Raw genomic sequence first — 21,560 nt, forward strand, 5'->3', positions numbered from 1 at the left:
TGTCAGTTATCTGCTCTGTGTAACAAATTAAGCCAGAGCAGCAAACATTTATCATCTCATAGTGTTTCTGTGGGTCAGGAGTTTGGAAGTTGCTAGGCTGGGTGGTTGTGGCTTGGAGTCTCATGAGGTTGCAGTGAAGATGTTGGCTGGAGCTCTCATCAGCTGAAGGTCTGACTGGGGCTTTTGGGCTGGCTCACACACGTGGCTGTCAGCACGATGCTCCCTGCTTCTCTAGCTTTGTTAGCTCAGTTCTTTGCCCCGTGGGCCTTCGCCTAAGTCTTCTTGAGTGTCCTTGTGATCTGGCAGCAGGCATATCCTAGAGTGAGTCATCCCAGAAGGAGCAAGACAAAAGCTGTAATGTCTTTTGTGACCTAGTCTTGAAATGACACTCCATAATTTTCATAGTGTGCCGTGCTTACGTAAGTCAGGGGATCCCTGAGGTCTATCCTCGAGACTGGCCAGCACAGCTAAGACAGCTGATGTTTGTCTAGTATGGCACTTAACATTTTAGCGGGAGAGAGGCAGAGTCAGCAATTACAGAAGAAAACGACAGGCTTTCTTAAGTCATACTGAGTGCAGATGAAGGAAATAAACCGTGTGCTCTGACAGATAGGGATGTGAGTGGGCTCTGTACTGCTTTAGATGGAGTGGTCCACCTTTTAACCTGACACTGAGAGGTGAGAGGTACTTTTATTTCTGTTAACAGCTCACTGTCATATTAATTAAGTGTGGCATCCCTCCTGCAGCTAGCATTATAATGGCATTTCCTCAGTCTTCTGTGAATTTAACCAGTTCTTCAATAAAGATACTATTGTGGAAATTTGAGGGGTTTGGTTAGGGTAACCCAGCAAGTGAGGGGTTGGGCAGGATTCAGATGTCAAGACTCTGGAGTTCCATTTTTAATCAGCAAGTTGCTTGGTTAGTAATAAAGCTAATTAAAAGCCAGGTTATTTTAGCTGTTAGGCTTTTTTGTCTTCTTAAATGTAGTGCAGGATTGCAATAGATAATTTTGAGTGTTTTTTTTTTTTGGATTTCAGGTATGTGTTCAAATAGAATTAATTCAATAATTAAAATGAATATTTATTTGTTTAATAATTCTCCTGGATTGCATGAAAATATCTTCTCCCTCTGGATTCTAAGAATGTGTGTTTATGATCACACATAGTTTTTCTGTCTTTTCAAGTTCTAAAAGGACTAATAATTTCATATCTTCCTTTTGTTTTAAATGTAAAAAGGATCACTACTCTGTTAGTATTGAAAAACATTGTAACAGTAAAGAGTGTGTTTTCAGTCTTACAGTGTTATAAAATAGCTAAACATTAGAGCCTGTTTTTGGTTTAATTAATTTTTTAAACTGTCATTACTGATTATCAGTGTGAGATAATACTCAGTAGGGTGCTCATTTAACTTCCCCTGAAGATAAGTGATATTAATTTATAAAATCCAGTACACCCAGACACAGCTGAAGCCATATTAATTGTGTTGTACCACCTCCAAATAGCATAATGGGATTCCCTCAGTCTTCTGTGTGTTTAACCAGCTCTTCAACAAAGGCAAACTGTATACTTCGCCTGCTTGGGTTGTGTTTCTATATCAACTTCAAGAGAATTTCACATGAAATTAAGAGTAGCCATCCAAGTGCACATTGTAAAGTACATACAGCTGCAACCAAATTGCCAAATGCAAACAGCAGTCTATGAACAGAGTACGATGGTGATTTCTGTCGTGTTTTTACATACAAAACTATTTTAAAAGTTTGCTTTTATGTTCTCTTGTGAATTGCTTTAAGCAAATTGTGTGTGTGATTCCATGAAAGATGAATTAGGAGTGATTTTTTTCCCCCCTATTTATGAGTAGAGTCATAGAATCATCTATTTAAAAAAAGATAAAACTTCCTTAGAACATTTACACTGATTTGATAATAATGTTCACTCTGTACCTAGCTTTGTAATAGTGCCCACAGTATTTGGAATCTACTTGTAGCACTCGATAGAGCATCACATACCTGGGAATGTTTTTACTGTAACACTGAGGTCTTCAACAAATTCAGTTTACTGTATGTTCTAGTATAGGAGGAAGGATTGTATTTATTTTTCTCCTATGTATTTATTTTCTCCTTATTTTGTCTTTCATTCCTTTCTGATCTAGGAAAATAAAAGCATTGAAATTATAAAACACTGATTTTTTTTTTTTTTTTTTTGCATCTTTATAGATTTAGGAGTTAGAAGAGGGATGTGCTTATTTTTGCTATCTTGTCATTAGCTAGCTAGGCTAGCGATCTGGTGCACATTTGTTTCAACACTTGGATAAAAGCCAACCCTCCCCCAGAGTTGAGGTGCTAAGCATATGGTAGAGATGTGCTAATTCTGTATTATTATTGTACAAATTGTAGTATTATTTATTGATACAAATGCAGTTCTATGTCTAAAATCATAACGCATTGATTTTTAAAATTTTCTTTATGCTATTTTGTAGTCTAAATTTGTTGTTCAGTCGCTCACTTGTGTCCGACTCTTTGCGACCCCATGGACTGCAGCACGCCAGTCCTCCCTGTCCATCACCAACTCCCAGAGTTTACCCAAACTCATGTCCATTGAGCCGGTGATGCCATCCATCCATCTCATTCTCTGTCATCCTCTTCTCCTCCTGCCTTCAGTCTTTCCCAGCATCAGGGTGTTTTTCAATGAGGCTCTTCACCTCAGTGGCCAAAGTAATGGAGCTTCAGCTTCAGTCCTTCCAGTGAATATTTATGGTTGATTTCCTTCTGTATTGACTAGTTTGATCTCCTTGCTGTTCAAGGGAATCTCAAGAGTCTTCTCCAGCACCACAGTTTGAAAGTATCAGTTCTTTGGCGCTCAGCCTTCTTTAGGGTCCAACTCTCACATCCATACATGACTACTGCAAAAACCATAGCTTTGTCTATATGGACCCTTGTTGGCAAAGTGATGTCTCTGCTTTTTAATATACACTCTAGGTTTGTAATAGCTTTTCTTCCAAGGAGCAAGTGTCTTTTCATCTCATGGCTGCAGTCACTGTCCACAGTGATTTTGTGGCACAAGAAAATAAAGTCTGTCACTGTAGTCTAAAAAGCATGACATTTTTATGTATACAAGTGTTTTGGAGATTGTTTTTTGTTATTTAAACAAGTAGTTTCCTCCTTGAAGAATTTGTTTAATGAATGATGCTTCATTTCAGTCTGTGTGTAGATAAAGATACAGTGTGTAGATAAAGAACGGGCTCAATTAATAATTATTGTTATTTTTATGACTTTTAGAGATTTTTATTTTAAAGCATTTTGATTTTTGGTGAAAACTAAAATTTTGATTTCTTCTACCACTGTTGGAAGTTAAGTATTCATAAATTAGCTTGTGAATTGCTTAAGCTTACTCTTCCCATTCATTGACATGTTTGCATTTATAATATTGATGTTGCATTAATAGTGTTTTGCTTAATTTCGCTTCCTTATAAGTCTAGCATATTAATTAACTGTGTGTGTGTCTGTGTGTGTGGTGTGAAGAGGAGTGAGTATAGTTTCTGCACTCGAGGGTTGATGTCACGTGTGTAGAAGCGATGGCAATGGAGTAGTGATTCAAAAGCCTGAGGAGCCAGCCCCACTTCTTAAAACAACTGTTTGATGTCCCTAGTTTTTTAAAACAAGTATCAAGAATTGAAGTGCTGATGTCCATAGAGATGTAACTTCTGGACATATTCATGTGAAATGATTTCGTGTTTCTGAGCTGTTTCACAGCAGGGAGGTTTTGTGTTGGTGAGTCAGCTGCCCTTTTCTTTTGCTACGTTGTGTACACTTCTTATTACATTTCCCACATCTCCTATGATTACCTGTTTATGTACTTCTCCTCCCTGTGATTGTTGTTTAAGTTATTTACATTCACATTGCTCCTTTATTTTTGTATCACTGACTTGCTCTTTATTTTGTATATTTGGTATTCCATTTCCATCAATTCTGCATGAAAAACCTCTTTTGACACTTTTTGTAGTGGAAGTCTGCTGTAGACAGATTCTCTCAGCTTTTGCCCGCCTGCAACTGTCTTTATTTTGCTTCTGTTTATGAAAAGTGTTTTTACTAGATACTGAATTCTAGGGTGAGATTACTTTTCTTTCAGTTCCTCAACGATGCCATTCGGTTGTCTTTTGCTGGCATTGTTTCTGGTGAGAAATTTGTATCATTTTTGTTCTGTATATAATGTCTTTTTTTCTTTGGCTGTATTTTTATGGTTTGCCCTTTATTTTTAATTTTCAGTAGTTTGACTGTGAGGTTCCTATGTATGGGTTTTTTGTTTGCTTGTTTTTGTATTTTTTCTGGGGATTGCTGAGCTTCTCTGTGAATTGATATACATATATGTATATATCTATATCTATATTTATAATACTCTTTCTCTTCTGCTGGGGACCCCAGTTACACTTGTGTTACAACATTTCATATTGTATCATGAATATTGGTTATTCTGTTTTTTTTTTTTTTTTGTTTGTTTCAGTTTGAATACTTTCTATTGATCTGTGTTTAGGTTCACCAGTTCTTGGCAATGTTCAGGTTCTTTTTAAGCCCACCTAATGAATTCTTCATTTCTGATACACTTTTCATTCTAATAGATTAAAAAAAATAGTGTCCATGATTTGCTGCTGAAATTCCCCACTGCGTGGTGGTAATTCCATTATATCCTTTACCATTATTTTTATAAATCTTCTTTTAAATAGTCTGTCTAGTAATTCTGCCCTCTAGGCTGTCTCGGTCACTTCTTTTGACTGCTGGCCGTATTTCTTGCTCCTTTATGTTTAGCAACATCTGATTTTGTGGTGGACATTTTATTTAATTACAGTAGAAATTAAATAATATTTGCTTCCAAGAGAGGGCATGCTCTTCTTTCAAACTCTTGGAATGGGGGCTGTGTCTCTGTGATCTCTAGTTGAGCTGCGTTTGCTTTTCCTGCTGCTTGAGTTTTATTCAGCTTGTCTGTGGCCTCAAATGCTTTGTGGACTTGGGATCTGAGTGCTAATGAGAACCTGGCAATTTGCTTTTTGGCATTAACAGTTGAACTTTGGCTTTGGAAACCATGGAATATCTCTTTCTGCTTTAAAGTCTTGATGCCCATTTTTAGGATTTCTGTAGTGTTCTTTTTTTGTTTTCAGTTCCATTGCTGGCTCTCTTTCTTCAGAGACTTGGTATCCTGCCCCCAGCCTTCAGATAGCAGCTGGTGTTTGCTCTCTGAAGGTCTGGGTTTCTCTCAGTTCTCCTGGCTGGTCCAGAGGCTTTGGCAGGCAGCTGCTTTGCACTGGGAGAGGCCCCTCCCGCCTCAGGGAGCATCCCCGTGTTCGGCTTTCGGCCTCTACGTCCTGCAGTGTGTGAAGACTTGAGGGAAAGAGTTGGTCAGAGGGTGCAGACTCGCTCTGTGGCCGGGACTTCCTGACCCAGGACCTGGAAGTCTAATCTCTCATGCCAGTGCTCCTGTGGCTGTCAATAGTTCGTTAAAGACTTGGCTGGTTTCTCTTTGCCTCTCTGCATCTGTCCTTCTTCTGCAGCTGTCGTCGGGGCCGAGAGCACTCTGTTTTATTTGTGCTGGCTCCCGCGTGTCCTCAGCTTGCTGGGGTCAGCTTCCTGATGGGCTGAGAACAACAGTGAGAAGAGTTCTGCAGGGTGTGGCTTGTTTTGGTGTTGGGATGAGGGCAGCGGTGGTGTGGACTGCTCTAATCCCGCCAGAAGCGGCCGTGTTATTAGTACTGTACCGTCTAGTTCGCGTTAGATGGGCCCTGTGTGAGTATATATGGTACATGGTGTTTTTCCTTAGGATTATCTTCAAAGTGAAGTTAAAGGCCTCTTTTGAAAGACAAGTGTTATTATCTTTGCATATTATTATTTGAAGGCTTCCCTTGTGGCTCAGCTGGTAAAGAGTCCTCGTACAATGTGTGAGACTTGGGTTCAATCCCTGGGTTGGGAAGATACGCTGGAGGAGGGCATGGCACCCACTCGGACATTCTTGCCTGGAGAATCTCCATGGACAGAGGAGCCTGATTTGCCACAGTCCATGGGGTTGCAAAGAGTTGGACATGACTGAGCGTCTAACCACAGAACATTATTATTTGCAAAAAATCCTATTTCTTTAGTGAAGTGAATAATCAATACTGTGACTTACTGTCTTTTTAAATAGGGAATTTAAGTGTTATGCTTCTTTAATGGGCCCTAGTAGCTCTATTCAGTAGAGCCTCTGTTATGATAGAAGTGTACTTTATACGCTTTGACCAATACAGGAGCCACTAGTCTCTTGTGGCTCTTGAACACTTGGTATGTGACTCAGGCAGCAAAGGAACTGAGTTTTAAAATTTAATTTACGTTTAAATAACCACACGTGGCTGCCACAGTGAATAGTACAGGTTTATGTACTACACATATGTATATGGTGAAAACAGTAGCTTAATATGTGCACAGTTATTCTGAACAGTTCCAGAATCATAGTGTTTTTAAGTACCCTTCTTTCCCTTTTTGATGGTTACCACTTGAAACACTGTGTATGTCTGGATTCTCTGTGAGGAACAGAACTTGCTAAATTCACGCTATTTTCAATGAATGAACAATTAGCTTTGTAAACTAATCTATGCATTTTCAAATATCTGTGAACTATTTGTTGATACAGTTGTAGAAGAAATCTCATTGCAATAAAAATCCAGTTTTATTTCTTGAGGCTTCAGTATACCCTGTGGTGGTGGTGGTGGTTTAATCGCTAAGTTGTGTCCGACTCTTGTGACCCCGTGGACTTGTGAGCCCACCAGGCTCCTCCGTCCATGGGGTTCTCCTGGCAAGAATACTGGAGTGGGTTGCCATTTCCTTCTCCAAGTCTACCCTGTAGTTGTTCATAAAGTTCAAATACAGACTAATCTGAGTGAAGAGAAATGTGATGTCTCTCAGGTCAAGCTATGGAGATGTAAGTAAAATTTAGTTCTCAAAGTGCCTAAATCACGTCTGCCCATCCCCTCCCAGTTTGAGTGTAGTATGTGCTACGAAAAGGATGCTGGGGGAGGGGACTTGAGGGTGAACTCTGAGTACCAGTGTGATTGCCAGCCACCAAATGAGCTGGGCTTCCCTCGTGGCTCAGTCGGTAAAGAGTCCACCTGCAGTGCAGGAGACCTGGGTTCGGTTCCTGCGTTGGGAGGATCCCCTGGAGAAGGAAGTGGCAGCCCACTCCAGTGTTCTTGCCTGGAGAACCCCATGGACGGAGGATCCTGGCGGGCTACAGGCCATGGAGTTGTAAGAGTCAGACACGACTGAGCGACTAAACCACCAAATTAGCTAAATTACCTATGTAAAAATGCCTAATTTGTTAATCTGTAGCAAAGGTCATTTATCATTAGAGTCTTCATTCTATAATCTTAAGATTGGAAGGAATCTTTTGAGGTTGTCTCTCCTGCCTTCAGACAGGATGGTTATGAAGACTTCACTTATTTTTATATTTATTATTTCTTTTAATCTTAAATTTTACATGCTAAATTGAATGCCTCCTGATGAAATCACAGTGATGATATAACTGACCCTGTTTTTTCATTTTGGAAATTAAATAAGTGTTGTTGAGAAGGGAATACTTACATATGTGCTTTTTATTTTATCTTTCTTCATAGATGGATAAATTTGCCAGCATAAGAATTCCAGGGAGCAAGAAAGAGAGGCCTCCACTTTCCAACCTGAGGACTGCGTTTTCAAACAATGATTGTTCTTCAGAAATGAATGAAAACATTCCAAAACCACTGTCCGAGAAGGAAATTTTAGAGCTTTTTGAAAAGATGATGGTAAGAATTTTGATTCATTATAAAATGTTTGATGTAAAAACCTTAGCTTTGGCTTATGTTCATGGAACTAGACGTGTCTGAAACTTAGGTTCCATAGGTTATTTCTGATGTCATTAAGATAGCACTCAAGGCATAGAGAGTTTTAGGATTACAAAAATAAGAATGTGAAGAAAAGTGTCATGCCAGTTGTTTTACACAGAAGTACATAAAAACATAAACCCTCTAAAGTATCAAATGATATACCTTTATCTTAAATAGATTATCTCAGTGGTGTGTCTGGCTCGGTTGCATTGAGAAGGACAGTCATAGCGCTTTGCTGTGTGTGTTGTTAAGTGTGCTGACTTTTGGACCTTGTTTGAGCTCTTAGTTCTCACAGTAACCATGTTTGCATAGTCCTGCAGCAGTTAAGTCTGCAGACACCTGAACTCACTTGCTTTGGGGTATGCCTCTGTACCTTCTATAACCATGAGTTAATATAGTTTCAGTCTAGAACAAAGAATGTAACCTTTTTTTGGCTAGCCTTTGCATCTGTTTATGAGACTTGTATAAGGCAGATTTCTTCAAGAGTGCCATTGAGGACTCAAGACAATAAAGTGCCCCCTCATTCCTGCATCGTGTGTTTGAGCTGCTGCCTGAATTGTCTGTGAGATTCTGGAATGGTGCTGTTTTGGTGCGCCTTGTTCAGACAGTTTTCTCCTTGTATCAGAGTTGCTGGTGTCATCTGAGTAAGTGGAGCAAGTGGGCCAGTGACGGACATTCGCGAAGGCTCACCACACGCTGTTAAGAGTGTAACCACAGAGGAAGTGCAGAACGTGGTGGATGGTGTTCTGTTCTGAATGTGATGACTTTAGAAGTGTTTTTCTGTTAGTCTTACCCTTCTCCTAGCTAAGAGTATTAGTTTATTTATATGAACAGGGCAGATGGATATTGGCATCTTTGAAGTGTTTACATATTTAATAACTGGAACAGATCACTTTTTAAATCTTAAACAGGTCTCCCTGTTGGCAGAAGATCTTTTGCAGTCAAACTCACTTTACTCAGCAGAAGTAAAGTGAATTATTGCTTTCTTAGGACTGCCAATTTGCTAAATGAGTGAGTTTGTCACAACTAAAGACTTTAAAAGAAATAAGGACTGGGTTCTTCTTTTCCTTTCTGATACCTTGACAATATCACAATACATTGCAGGGAGAACTTGGAGATTCTAAATCTGGGAAGGGCCTTTCTCCTCCTTTAAATCTGAACTCAACTGGTGTTTCTCAGGCTTGTCAAGCGAATTATCACATCTCTGACACATTTAAAGCTGTTTCTAGGTCTGGGGAGGATACTAGATTTAGGTTGGGGTTTATTTTTGGCTTTGCGTATCTATACCATTTTTATTAATCAAAATCCTTCAGAGGCAGCAACGTTGAATACTCTGCATTTTTGTATTTTGACATTTGACAAAATGAGGTTTCATTTAAAAGTTGTGTCTAGATTCTTTGTCTTGGCATTGTACAGTTTAAAAAACTTATGTAATGTTCTCAGAGGTACTTAGATGATTTTTTTTTCCATGAAGTAAAAACTTTGTTTTGAAGAACACCTCTTTTTCCTCCTCACGATGGTCCTTTGAGAGACAGTGTGCTGACTTGATTGCTTAATGAATGCGAAGTACAGTATCATCCTTCAACATTCATACTTATTTCACTTTTATTTAGAAAATGATTTAGTTGGTCTCTGGTTTTAGTGCACTTTTAAAAAGTAATGATGAGTTTTTAGTTCTGCTACTTCTTAAGGGCTTTTTTTCCGACATTTTCATCCAGTGAAAGGAGAATTTTGATCTGAAAGCTCATTTTGGTTTCTCTGTGGGTCTTAGATATATGAAATAGTTGCATGAGCATTGCTATATACACAACTTTGATTTCTGGATGTCAGATTTCAATGGTTGCTCTTGAACTCATGGTGGGTCTGTGTAGCTGGCTTTTTGACCAAGGTGAACATGGCAGGTACAGATTGAAAGTGACCTGTTTGTTCCAGCGAGTGCCTCTTTCAACCAGCCCTTTCAGTTTATTCCTACCTGCTGCCAGATAGCTTTCACCACAGGTCCCAGAGTTTTCCATTTGCTTTCAAGATAACGCAGCCCTAGTTTAATTTAAATAAGTTAACTTTTATCCGGAGAAAGCCTCTCCCTTGCCCGTTCAGGGCTGCTCTGCTCAGAGCCTGCGGCGCCCTCGGTGGGGCTGTGGGGGGGGCCCTGCTCTGTTCCCTGCCCTGCATTTCTCCTCCCCGCTGTTCTCCGGACCCAGTCTATCTCCTGCAGGGTGCGCTTGGAGGTGAAGGGAGGAGGAACAAGGATACTCTGCCGGCCAAGGGTGTTTATTGTCTGGCCCTGGTGTCATGGAGTGTCGTGTTGGTGTTCTACTGCTGCTTGTAGCTTACTGCCCCAGGTTTGATGGCTTGGAACCACACCAGTGCATCATCGCCTCCTAGTTCTGTAGGCTGAAGCCCAGGACGACTCAGCTGGGTTCTCTAGGGTGACAAGGCTGAAGTCGGTGTTGGATGGGTGGACTCTTCTTCAGAGGCTTTGGGGGAACATTCTCCCTTCCAAGTTCATGTTGTTGACAAAATGCAGTGCCCAGGTGTTGTAGGTCTGGGGTCCCAGCTTCCTTGCCGGCCGTCATCTGGGGCTGCCCTAGCCTCGAGAGGCCCCACTCCTCTCCTTCACACGGGCCCTCGTATCTCAGACACGCCAGATCCCTCTCACGCTTAGAATCTCTCTGAGTCCCCTTCTGTGGCATCTCTTGCCTTCATGCGGAGAAAGTTCTCTGCTTTTAAGGGTTTGTGTATTAGATTGGGCTCACCCAGAAAATCCAAAAACTTCCCCTGATTTAAAGTTTGTAACCTTAAGGACATCGAAAAAGCCCCCTTTGCCACGTGATTTAACATATTTACAGAAGCCAGGGTTTAGGGCATGGATACCTTTGGGGGACCATTTTGCCTGCCACAGGTATTATTGTCATTTAGTCACTAAGCTGTGTCTGACTTTTGCAACCCCAAGGACTGTAGCCCACCAGGCTCCTCTCTCCATGGGATTTCCCAGGCACGGATACTGGAGTGGGTTGCTGTTTCCTTCTCTAGGGGATCTTCCCGACCCAGGGATTGAACCTGTGTCTCCTGCCTTGACAGGCAGATTCTTTCCCACTGAGCAGTCTGGGAGGCCCTGGCTAGTGGTATAAGAGATTACAATGTGATTACAAACGCCTTTCTCCTGTGGAGTTCCATGGCTCTCCTGCTCGCAGCGTCACCTGTCATTCCCTCGGCACTGGTGGCGTCTCCTTTGAACGTCAGAGGAGCCTTCCTCCCCGGCCTCCCGTGAGCCTGTTCCTCTCGCGGGTCCCCCTGGGGTGCAGTGCCTCTGAGCTGGCCAGCCCTGCTCCTCTCCAGGATCCGTATCCTCCATAGAAGCTAGTGTGTGCTGTGCCCCAGCCCCTGTCTTGTTCCGTTCAGAGCCTGGCCTCCACAAAGAATAGTTTACTCTGGCGCTTTCTACCCATAGCTTTTCATTTGGGAATCATTTTGTTGCAGATGTGTACCCCTCTAACTGCAAGTGGCTTTCCAGCCATCATATCCTCCTTGCAACATGTCACACTGCACAGCTGGCCCCTTGCGTTTCTCGTTTTTCCTTGGGTGTCAGGACACTTTCTTCCTTCTCCTGATTTTCCTCCTCTCTAGGCAGTTCATTCTGGTTTACTTTCCATGTTTCTTCCTCTGTCTGTCCTTTTATTTCCTCTGAGGGTTGCCTCTGTCCCTTTTGTTATGTCTTTATCTACTTTGGTTCACCATAGACTCCTTCTGGGGGATTGGAGCCCTTTCATATTGTAGAATATCCCATATATTCTGACAGTCAGCTGTGTCTCTTACAAAGAGCAGCTATAATTGAGCTCTTTAAAGATGTTAAACCTCAATTCATTCTTATTTTTTCCCAGTGTTATTGAGTTAAATTGACATTTAATATTGTGTAAACTTAAAGTACACAATGTGATGATTTGATAGATGTATATTTTTTTAAACTGATAGCCACAATAAGGTCAGTTAACACATCCATCACCTCACATAATTATTGTTTTTTGCCCTGTGGTGAGACTGTTAAGATTTACTCTCTTCAGATCTTTCAAGTGTGATTTTTTTTTGTAAGACTAGAGTTGCCATACTGTTCACTACATCCTAAGAATTGATTCATTTTTTAACTGTCAATTTGTACCCGTTGACCTTTTCCCCACCCCTCAGCCCCTGGCCACCACCAATCAATGCTGTTTCTATGAGTTTGGTATTTTTAGATTCTACATTTCAGTGATAACATACACGTTTGTCTTTCTCTACCTGATTTATTTCACTTGGCATAGGGTTCTCAGGGCCCATCTGTGTTGCCACAGGTGGCAAGATGTCCTTTTTTAATGGCTGAATAGCATTCCATCACACCCTGTCCCCCCCCACACACCCACACCAGTTTCTTTATCCATTTATTTCTCAACAGATATTTAAGTTGTTTCTTTATATTGGCTATTGTAAGTAATGCTGCATTGAATAGGGGCATGAAGATATCTCTCAAGTAAGTGTTTTTACTTTCTTCAGATAAATAGCCAGAAGTGGAATTGTTGGATCATATGATAGTTCTATTTTTAGTTTTTCGAGGAACATCCATACTACTACTGCTTTCCACAGTGATTTTAACAATTTGCATTCCACCAGGAGTGCATTGTTTTCACATTCTCCCCAGCACTTGATACTTCTTTTTGACACCATTCTAACTATGTGAGGTGATGTATCATTGTGATTCTGATTTTCATTTCCCTGATAATTAGTGGTGTTGTGTCTCTTTTCATGTACCTGTTGGCCATTTGTTTAACTTTTTTGGAAAAATGTTTTTTTAGTTCTTTCCAATTTTAATCAGATAATATTTCTTTGCTTTTTAGTTGTATGAGTTCTTTATGTATTTTGGATAGTAACCTCTTATCAGATATGTAGCTTGCAAATATTTTCTCCATTTCACAAGTTGCTTTTTAATCTTGTTGATTTTAAACATTGTTTTGCTGTGCAGAAGCTATTTGATTTGATAAAATCCTTCACATTTATTTTTGCTTTTGTAGCTTGTGCTTTTGGTGTCATGTTCAAAAAGCTCATTGCCAAAACCAACATGGAAAAGCTTTTCCTTTATGTTTTCCTCTAGGAGTTTTAGAGTTTCAGGTCTTACATTTAAGTCTTTAATACATTTTGAGTTAATTTTTGTGAGTGGTATAAGGTGGGGTCCAGTTTCTTTCTTTTTCATTTGCATGTGATTATCCAGTTTTTCCTTCTTTTTTAAGGAAACTGTCTTTCTCCATTGAGTATAGTTGGCTCCCATTTCAAATATTAGTCCATCATATAGCATAGGTTTATTTCTGTACTCTTGATTCTGTTGTTCTCTGGGCTTGTTTTCATACCAGTACTGTATTGTTTTAATTACTGTAGCTTTGTAATATAGTTCAAAATTGAGATGTGTAATGTCTCCAACTTTGTTCTTTTTCAAGATTGTTTTGGTTATTCATAGTCTTTGGTGGTTCTATTTCTTTTTTTCTATAAAGAATACCATTGGAATCTTGATAGCATTGCATTGAATATATAGATGGCTTTGAATAGGATGGGCATTTTAATTTAATGACGCTAATTTGAACACAGGGTATTTTTCCACTTATTTGTGTTTTTTGTAGTTTTTTTCATCAATGGCTTAAAATGATCAGTGTCCAGATCTTTCACTCCTCAGAACTTGTGTGTAAGTCCCTTGTGCAATTTTATCCTTTATTTATTATTTTGATGTGTCTCTATGCAAGATTAAATCCATGTAGCATTATTCACCTGGTTTATCATCTCAAATAACTGCCTATTGAATTAAGTGTATCTTTCTAACTTTTGTCTAAGATTTGATATTTCTTTTCACCTTCAATTCTATGTTTTGGTGGTTGTTAACTTTAATTATCAAATTTGGATTTGCTGGATAACTTAAAAATGTTAAAATAATGAATAGGAAGAGAAGTTTCATGTATTCATACCTTTTTTGTCTTTTCACTTTCACTATATGTTGAGAGAACAAAAGCTGGAAGGTCATCTATCAAGCTGTGATCATCAACAGGCATTAAATGAGTGCCAGCGATGACAGAATTACTTTGAAAAAAATTATTTAAATTCTGGACTTCCTGTCATCACTTGTAAGCATGGAAGAAATGGTCTGATAAAATTGCACAAAGTACTTAAGTATGAATAGTAATGCTGTAATCTTTTCTTGGGAATATGTTTACCAGGCTCTATTGTAATGTAGGAGAGAGTGCATTTATCGATTGCCATTAGCATTGTCTCTTAAGCATGTGTTTGAAGTGTCCATTGGCATTAAGAGCTTAGATGACCTGCTATTTAATACATATTTTAGCTTTAGTGTGAGGAAACGTAGTACAGATAATACTAAAGCCATTCAAAATTTAATTTTGAAACAATTATCAGATATATTATAAAGTTGGATCTATTTTTGTTCAGTGGCGTTGTTTTTAAATAGGGTATTTGAGGTACACAAACAACAGTAGAACCTATATATTAATTGAAATACTTTGTGTGCTTTTTCAATCTGAGCCTCCTTTTTGAGGTATACAAAAAAGAATAGAACACATGTAATTAATTGAAATACTTGGTGTACTCCTTTCAGTTCCATCTTTCTTTTTGTGTTGTTATCCAGCATTTCAGAGAAACAGAGATCTGACTGAATAAAGATTGGGGTTTGTTAGGACTGTAGCCCAGGAGATATAGATTCAAGGAGCACTTGAATTGTGTTCCTTTGGACTACAAATTGGGGGAGGCTTAGAAAGGCAAAAAATCCTGCAAGGTTATTAGAACTGGAATTGGAAAGAAGTAAGGGTGCTTGTTGAGCAGGGATAGGCTGGGGTCTGAAATGATTCCATAGTTGTGAAGGGGGACGGACTTTGAACCTGTTAACCCAGTCCAAGCTGGTACTTGCTTCTTGCTTCTCAATAAGTGGAAAGACAAGCTGTTGGGGCAGGGAATAATGACCTTGTTCAGAAAGCCAGCAGGTCTAGAAGATGGTGGACTAGGGCCCCAGAGTTAGTTAGAGTTCAAGCTGCTCTTATACTAAAAGAGATGGAGGTTGTTGCAGACTTGTTGGTGCAGAAACTCTTTGTTCTTGCCGTTGTCCACATGGTTCCTGTAAATCTTCAATGACAAATGTTACTTCTGTTCCTCAACATTTTTTCTCTATATGAATGAAAATGTTATACATTTAAGGATTAAATATTTAATCCCTCTGTCCATGGATTCTCCAGGCAAGAATACTGGAGTGAGAAGCAATTCCCTTCTTCAGGGAATCTTCCCAACACAGGGATTGAACCCAGGTCTCCTGTGTTGTAGGCAGATTCTTTACCGGCTGAGCCACCAGGAAAGCCCAGTGAGTAAAGTGTTATACATTTAAGGGTTAAACGTGGGAGGTGGAGCCTTAAGAATAGGCTACCAGGTATATTTCAGGCTATAGACGACATTTTTTTACAAAGGTACAGAGCCAGCATGACTAAGCAAGGCAACAGAGCACAAAGGTTAGAGCTAAAGGAATCGATCCAGAATGCAGTCAGGTTTGTTTTTTGTTAGAAAACTACAAAGGTGCAGCTAGCAGATATTGTTTTGAAGTGGTTGGTTGTGTTCTTGAGTTTGTTAAAGTTGAGAGAAAATTCACATTCTCAGTGATGCAGGAATGTGTCTAACACCACATCTAGAATGGTCTGGCTCCTTTTGGTTGCCTGAACCATAGTTACTCCATTTTGATTTTTAAATAGTCTTAAATATATCATCAGTATAGTTTTCAAGAAATCCTCCTCTATGCTGACATCATAGGTCTGTTCTTCTATATTCCTAAAATCTGATGTGAGACAGTATTATTCCTACATGGGTAACTAGTTTTTCTATTATATTAATGGCACTATTCATATAATAGAATATTATATTATACTGAATAGGCACTCTTGTCCATCATCTGTGATATCTCCACTGTTATATATCAAGTCAGTGCTCATATCTGTGTCTGTTTCTGAGGTCTGACTTTGCTCATTGTTCTATTTGTCTAGCTCTGCAGTTACATCCATTGTCTTAATTACTTTAACCTATATAATAAGCCTTGATATCTAGGACTTCCTTCCTCTCTTCAAAATTATCCTGACTGTTCTTGGCTGCTTTGTGATTTTATATTAATTTTACAATCAATTAAGTTTTATTATAAATCATGTTGGGATCTTGATTGGAATTGCAATAAATTTATTGATTTAGATAGAATAAATACCTTTGTGATATTAAATTTTCCTGTGAACATTGGATATATCTATCTATTTATTTAGATGTTTTTCTGTTCCTAAACTGTAACATTTATAATTTCCCCATAGAGGTTGTATCTTTTATAAGATTTATACCTTGGTTTGTTTCTAAAATGTAACTAATATTTTTAAAAACTTAAAATTTTTAGTAAGATTATTAATTTGTGTGTTGCCTTTTACATTCAGTAATCTTTCTGAATTCTCAGTTTTTATTATTTGTAGAGTTCCTCATATTTTTCTACGTATATAATCAGGATATCTGTGGCTAACTTTTCCATCTTTTTCTGTTCTTTTTCCTTTCCTTGCACTGAGTAGAAAATCCCATAAAAGAGTTAACATGTTTTTTCCCTGTTCCTAAAATATTTAGTAAAGAATTTTTTTTTCATTTTCCATTTCAGTTATTTGAATAAAGTTGGCCAGCCCTTCACTAGAATCTTCCAATAAGATAGACGCGTGGCTCTGCTAATTTTTATCCTTTAAATTGAGTATATTACTGATCAAATATTACTGATCATTACTGATCAAATGAGTGACTATGATAAATTTGTTTTATTCATTATTTTATTAGATCAATTTCCTAATATTTTCATAAGAACTGTATTTTAATGGGCTTTGAATATTTACCTGTCCCCCTTTGTTCCCTTTATGCTTTCACAGAGTATACTGCATGAATTGTTGAATGAATTGGTTTGTTTCTTCTGCTCTGGTGAATACCATGTCTAAGCAAGAAAAGATAAATAAGTACACATAGAGTTAAATACTGAGATATCTTTGTATTCTTAGCTTTGTAGTCAATTCAGATATCTTTGAAATGTAAGGTCCAGAGGAAAAAAGAAGAGCTCAGGTGAACTAATGAAATTGAATTTGATACTTTTAGGTAGGGTTGCTGGGAGCAGAGTTCATCTTGCTGTCTTTATTCAGTGTTGTCACTCTTTGGGCACATGCTAGAGATAGTTTTTCTTTTTTAATCTTTTTTTTTTTTCCTTTTTCGTAATTGGTGTTAAGGATTTATGCTTAGCTATTTCTTCAGTCAGACAAGTGAATGAATACCTATTGTGTTTGATGTGTAAGTGATGTCTTAAGGGTCACCAGAAGTCTGAAAGAACAGAAACCAAGGAGGACTCCTTTGTGTTAGTTCTTTAAGTGCTCATTGACTGCTATAGATTCCTACTACCACTGTGTTTATTTCAAGCATTAGCATTTTTTACAAATCTACTTTTTCTGTATTGTGGGTTTTTTTTTATTTCTTAAAAACTATAAAAGTATATTTTGGGTTGACGAAATAAAATGAGAGAGAGAGATTCTATGGTAATGCTTTGTTCTGATCTTTTAGTTGTCACCTTTCTCCCTCTCCTTTATGTAGAAATTGAAAAATTCAGGGTAAGTTTGTTTAAAAGCAATCCAAATAATAATCCAAATAGGAGGAGGAGGAGAGAGAGGGTAGAACTGTAAGTCGATTGTCAAGTTGATTCATGGGTTGTGTTTGTCAGGGGGATAATGTCAGTGCTGTGTTATTTCTTCTAGATCCAGATAAATGAGAAAATAAATGATTTAGGAGCATTGGATTTTGCCTGGTGGGAGTTTGTCGACCCAGTCAAATGATTAGAAAGGGGAGTTTTGAAAGGCTAAAGGTTATGCTAATGTTTAAGATTCTGCTTTCGCTAATTATTAGGAAGTGTGCAAGTAGAGCCTTTCCCAGTGGTGAAGGGTTTTTTTTTTTTTTTCAGTCTGATTTTCTTCTCAAGGGAAGTCAGCCTTTGTGTTTTGTCAGATGACCATTTTATTATCCTTTATGTAATTTATGAAGAAATGGCCATTTGTGGAGAGCAAATAAGTGAGTTATATCCCTTTTATAAGTAGCAGTGTTCTTCTCTGCTGGACTATGTAACAGCTGTGATTGTAGGTGCTTATGCATAAGCTTGAACAGTTCCAACCAGATTATTCCAAAATAAATTAGAGTTGAGCAGCTTGCTGCATATTCCTCTCATTTTTTGCTTCTTCTGCTGAAATTTATAGTATGTGAAAAAATGATACTTAAGTTTCTTGTGTGTCTGTTTAGTCTCTGATACTGGTTTCAGATTAAATTGAAATTTGGTTTCAAATGGAGATAGTTTGAACTCTTTGTGTAAGCTCCAGTTAGAATATTTGGTTGAATAAGAATTTTATGAGTTCACTGTCAACCTCTGGGTAAGTGCTGTTTTCTGGCTGCAGTCCTGTTACTGAGCTAGCCGTCTGATTTCCTGTTGATTTTAATTGGACTGAGGACATTGATAATAGAAAAGTGAATCTAACCCCACTATCGGTGAAACCAAAAAACTGACTCTTCATAATCATAGTTTTGCATAAAAATGAAAGGAGTGTTATAAAGGTTTATACAAGAACATGGGCTTCCCTGGTGGCCCAGATGGTGAAGTGTCCGCCTGCAATGCTGGAGACCTGGGTGCGAACCCTGGGCTGGGAAGATCTCCTGAAGAAGGAATGGCAGCCCACTCCAGTATTCTTACCTGGAGAAACCCATGGACAGAGGAGCCTGGAAAGCTGCGGTCCATGGGGTTGCAAAGAGTTGGACATGACTGAGCAACTAACACTTACGTAAGGATATAGTAAACATGATGGACAAAGAAAGAAAAGCTGTTTTATAGCTTTAGCACATTTATGGGTATCTTGAATATAAAGTAGTAATATAAACTTAATTCCAAGTTCCAGGGTTTTGGTTGTATTTATCTTTCACAGGTTTCCTGATTTTACTTTAGCTTAATCTAAGAATGCAGTTTATTAAATTGCAGAGCTATGTGAGATTCAGTTACTGTACACTGTTTGAGAGTATGTGATTACCTGGAATGAGATCATGAAGCCTTCGATTTTGCATTGGGTGCTACACCACTCCTGGTGCTGAACACCACCACTTAGTAGGGCTAAGCATCAGCAAGACCTTTGACACTGTGTGATGGGGAAGCTGAATTCCAGCGGGGGGAAGCATCGAATCACACTTCTAGAAGAAATATGCGTAAAACTGTGCTTATAGTATGTTGAGCTCTGAGATCTCAGGAGAAGAAATTAGGGGATCATTGTGGACTTCTTAAAATGCTTAACCAGTTTGTGGCTGTACTGGAAAAACATTTAGCAAAACTGCTGCCAAGAACAATTATTTTGGCTTTAACCCATGGAACAAAGCACTGAACACTATTGAAATCAGATGATAACTGTTGACTTAGTAAGAATGTTTGATTTGGGTATTGCTCTGCTTCCAGTTTTTACATTTTAATATTTTGCTTATTCATCCATACAGATGTTTTGATCCACTGTTGTACTGTTTTTCTAGCTCCTGTTTTATAACTCTAGTCATGCTTCTGTTTGTCTGTAGTGTTTTTCCGCTCTGGATGAATTTCCTTGCACCTGACCATCTTCAACTTGCTGCTTGTATATTCGCTTAATTCTCCAAATAGTCAATCATTTTAAATTTAGTCTGACTCTCCATGGCGTTAACTATCCCACTCAACTTGATGTATGTAAATTTAATGAGCATGCTGTCTTGTAAAATCCACATTCATGAATGAAAATAGTCTAATGTTTGTAGTTCAGTTGAAAAAATGTCCACTCTCTGTTTGCCATTCTCTGCTTGATTACTCCTTGGTGCTTACTGGTTGCATGTATGCACATGAGTATTAAGATTATATCTTTTTCTCTTTCTCAGTTTTGCCAAAGAAAATGTGGAAGATATATATTTTGTGTCAGTGTTTTTTTAGCCAAGGATAGAGTCAAGGTATGTAAAGATAGTAGCAAACTTGGATTATCCTGGTTTGTGGGAATTTCCAGCCCCATTTGACACATAGGAAGAGTTCTCTGGAGCATCATAAAAGCTGCGGGCTTGACTCCACGTCATTGACCTGGCTTCCAGGTCAGGGCCACAGCTACCCATTTGGTGTTCTTGTGCAGGTTAGGAAAATGTGTGGCCCTTCTTTCCTCTAAGAGGACGCAGCGCCGCACAGTCACCCAGTCTGGTCTCGGTGGCATCTCAGCCTTATTCGCGTCTCAAGCAGGGGCTGCTGTGCAGGGCTCAGCCATGCGTGGACTGACCTAGATCAGCGGCTGCGTGTGGTTCTGCTAGTGCTCCCTGAAGACGTGGTGGACTTTCAGCTTGGCCAATGCTAGTGCCACCGCCTGGAGCGGGACCCCGCCTCCGGAGCTGGACCTGGCGTCCGTCATTGTTCTAGTCTCGGACTCCGATTATTATCTCTGGCTCCAGCTCCCAGAAAATTACCTGCATTTCATGTTTGCTCCAAAAGAAGTTTAGCAAATTCTATTTGGGAGTTTTTGTGATATCTCATTTGATAGATATCTGAAGAGTATATGCATTGTGAATGACACAGCAAGTGTAGAAAAACAAATCTTTTAAAAATTATCTGTGATGGAGGAAAAAGAAAGGCATATATAAAGGAGAACTAGGGTGGAGGGGAGGCTTTTATCTTTTAATTTTTAATCCATTAAGGATTACCATCTTTATATAATGAGACCCAACAAGCTAGACGAATTTAGTGAAATGGGATGGAAACAAGGTAATTGATGGCAGTGCCCTTTTAGGAGGGGAGAGGAAAGAGGATCCAGAGCGTAAATGAGTGGGATTATCTTTGGATCGATACAGGAGTTGGTACAGGAGAATGAGTGTGCAGATAAATTGGTAATAGAACAAACAGGAAGTTGATGGTGTATTCCTTTTCATGGAGAAAATTAAAATGTGCTTACTGAAAATGATAGGTAGACGTGATGGTTTCATAGCTCCTGGAGAATGGCCAGTTTGAAGTTAGTACTTCAGGTAGTGTGAGGAGGGATTCCTGTGATTTCCCATCCATGTTAGAGGAGCAGGTAAACCACAGAGTTAGCCTGCTTGGGAGAAAAAGGAGTGGGTCATAGCACTAAGGTTTCACTGAGGTTGAGAAATAGGTGGCTTAGAAGTGGGAGAAGTGAAAAGATGGGAGATTGTGATCAGAGAAGAGGATCTTAGAGAGGATGATGATACTCGAGGTAGGACCGTTTCTAGATAAAAGGCCCAGGTGTGGTCGTGAAGACCACAATGAGGAAAGAGGAAATGAGGGTTGCTGGTTGTGGGGAAGCCGGGAGGGGTGTCACAGCATGGGCAGTAGGGGGAATCCGCTCCCGAGGGTATGAGATGGCCTTAGGCCCGAAGGAAGGGGGGCTTCAGATCATGGAGATACATAATATGGAAGTAAGAATGGAGGCACAAATCTGAGCTGCACGGCTTACCGTCAGCTTAGAGAACTTCCTTCCGTCTCACTTCTCTAATCAGTAAAGAGGAGACAGTACATAACCCAAAGGGTTATTACTGAGTATTGAACAAATGGTGCTTCTGAGTGTTGTAGCACAGTGCCTGACTTG

General features: G+C 39.2%; 1 protein-coding gene across 4 annotated transcripts in view; it reads left to right on the top strand.

Annotated features, from left to right (window-relative positions):
- The window catches only part of DIAPH3 (diaphanous related formin 3), a 549,655-nt gene that overhangs the window by 43,056 nt on the left and 485,039 nt on the right, over positions 1-21,560 (top strand). For all 4 annotated transcript variants that reach the window (XM_070471159.1, XM_070471157.1, XM_070471160.1 and 1 more), the window contains one exon: positions 7,627-7,794. In XM_070471159.1, coding sequence (XP_070327260.1) covers positions 7,627-7,794 — 168 coding nt within the window. The remainder of the gene's footprint in view (positions 1-7,626; positions 7,795-21,560) is intronic.

This window comes from Odocoileus virginianus, chromosome 8, assembly GCF_023699985.2.
Source record: "Odocoileus virginianus isolate 20LAN1187 ecotype Illinois chromosome 8, Ovbor_1.2, whole genome shotgun sequence".
Classification (NCBI taxonomy): domain Eukaryota; kingdom Metazoa; phylum Chordata; class Mammalia; order Artiodactyla; family Cervidae; genus Odocoileus; species Odocoileus virginianus.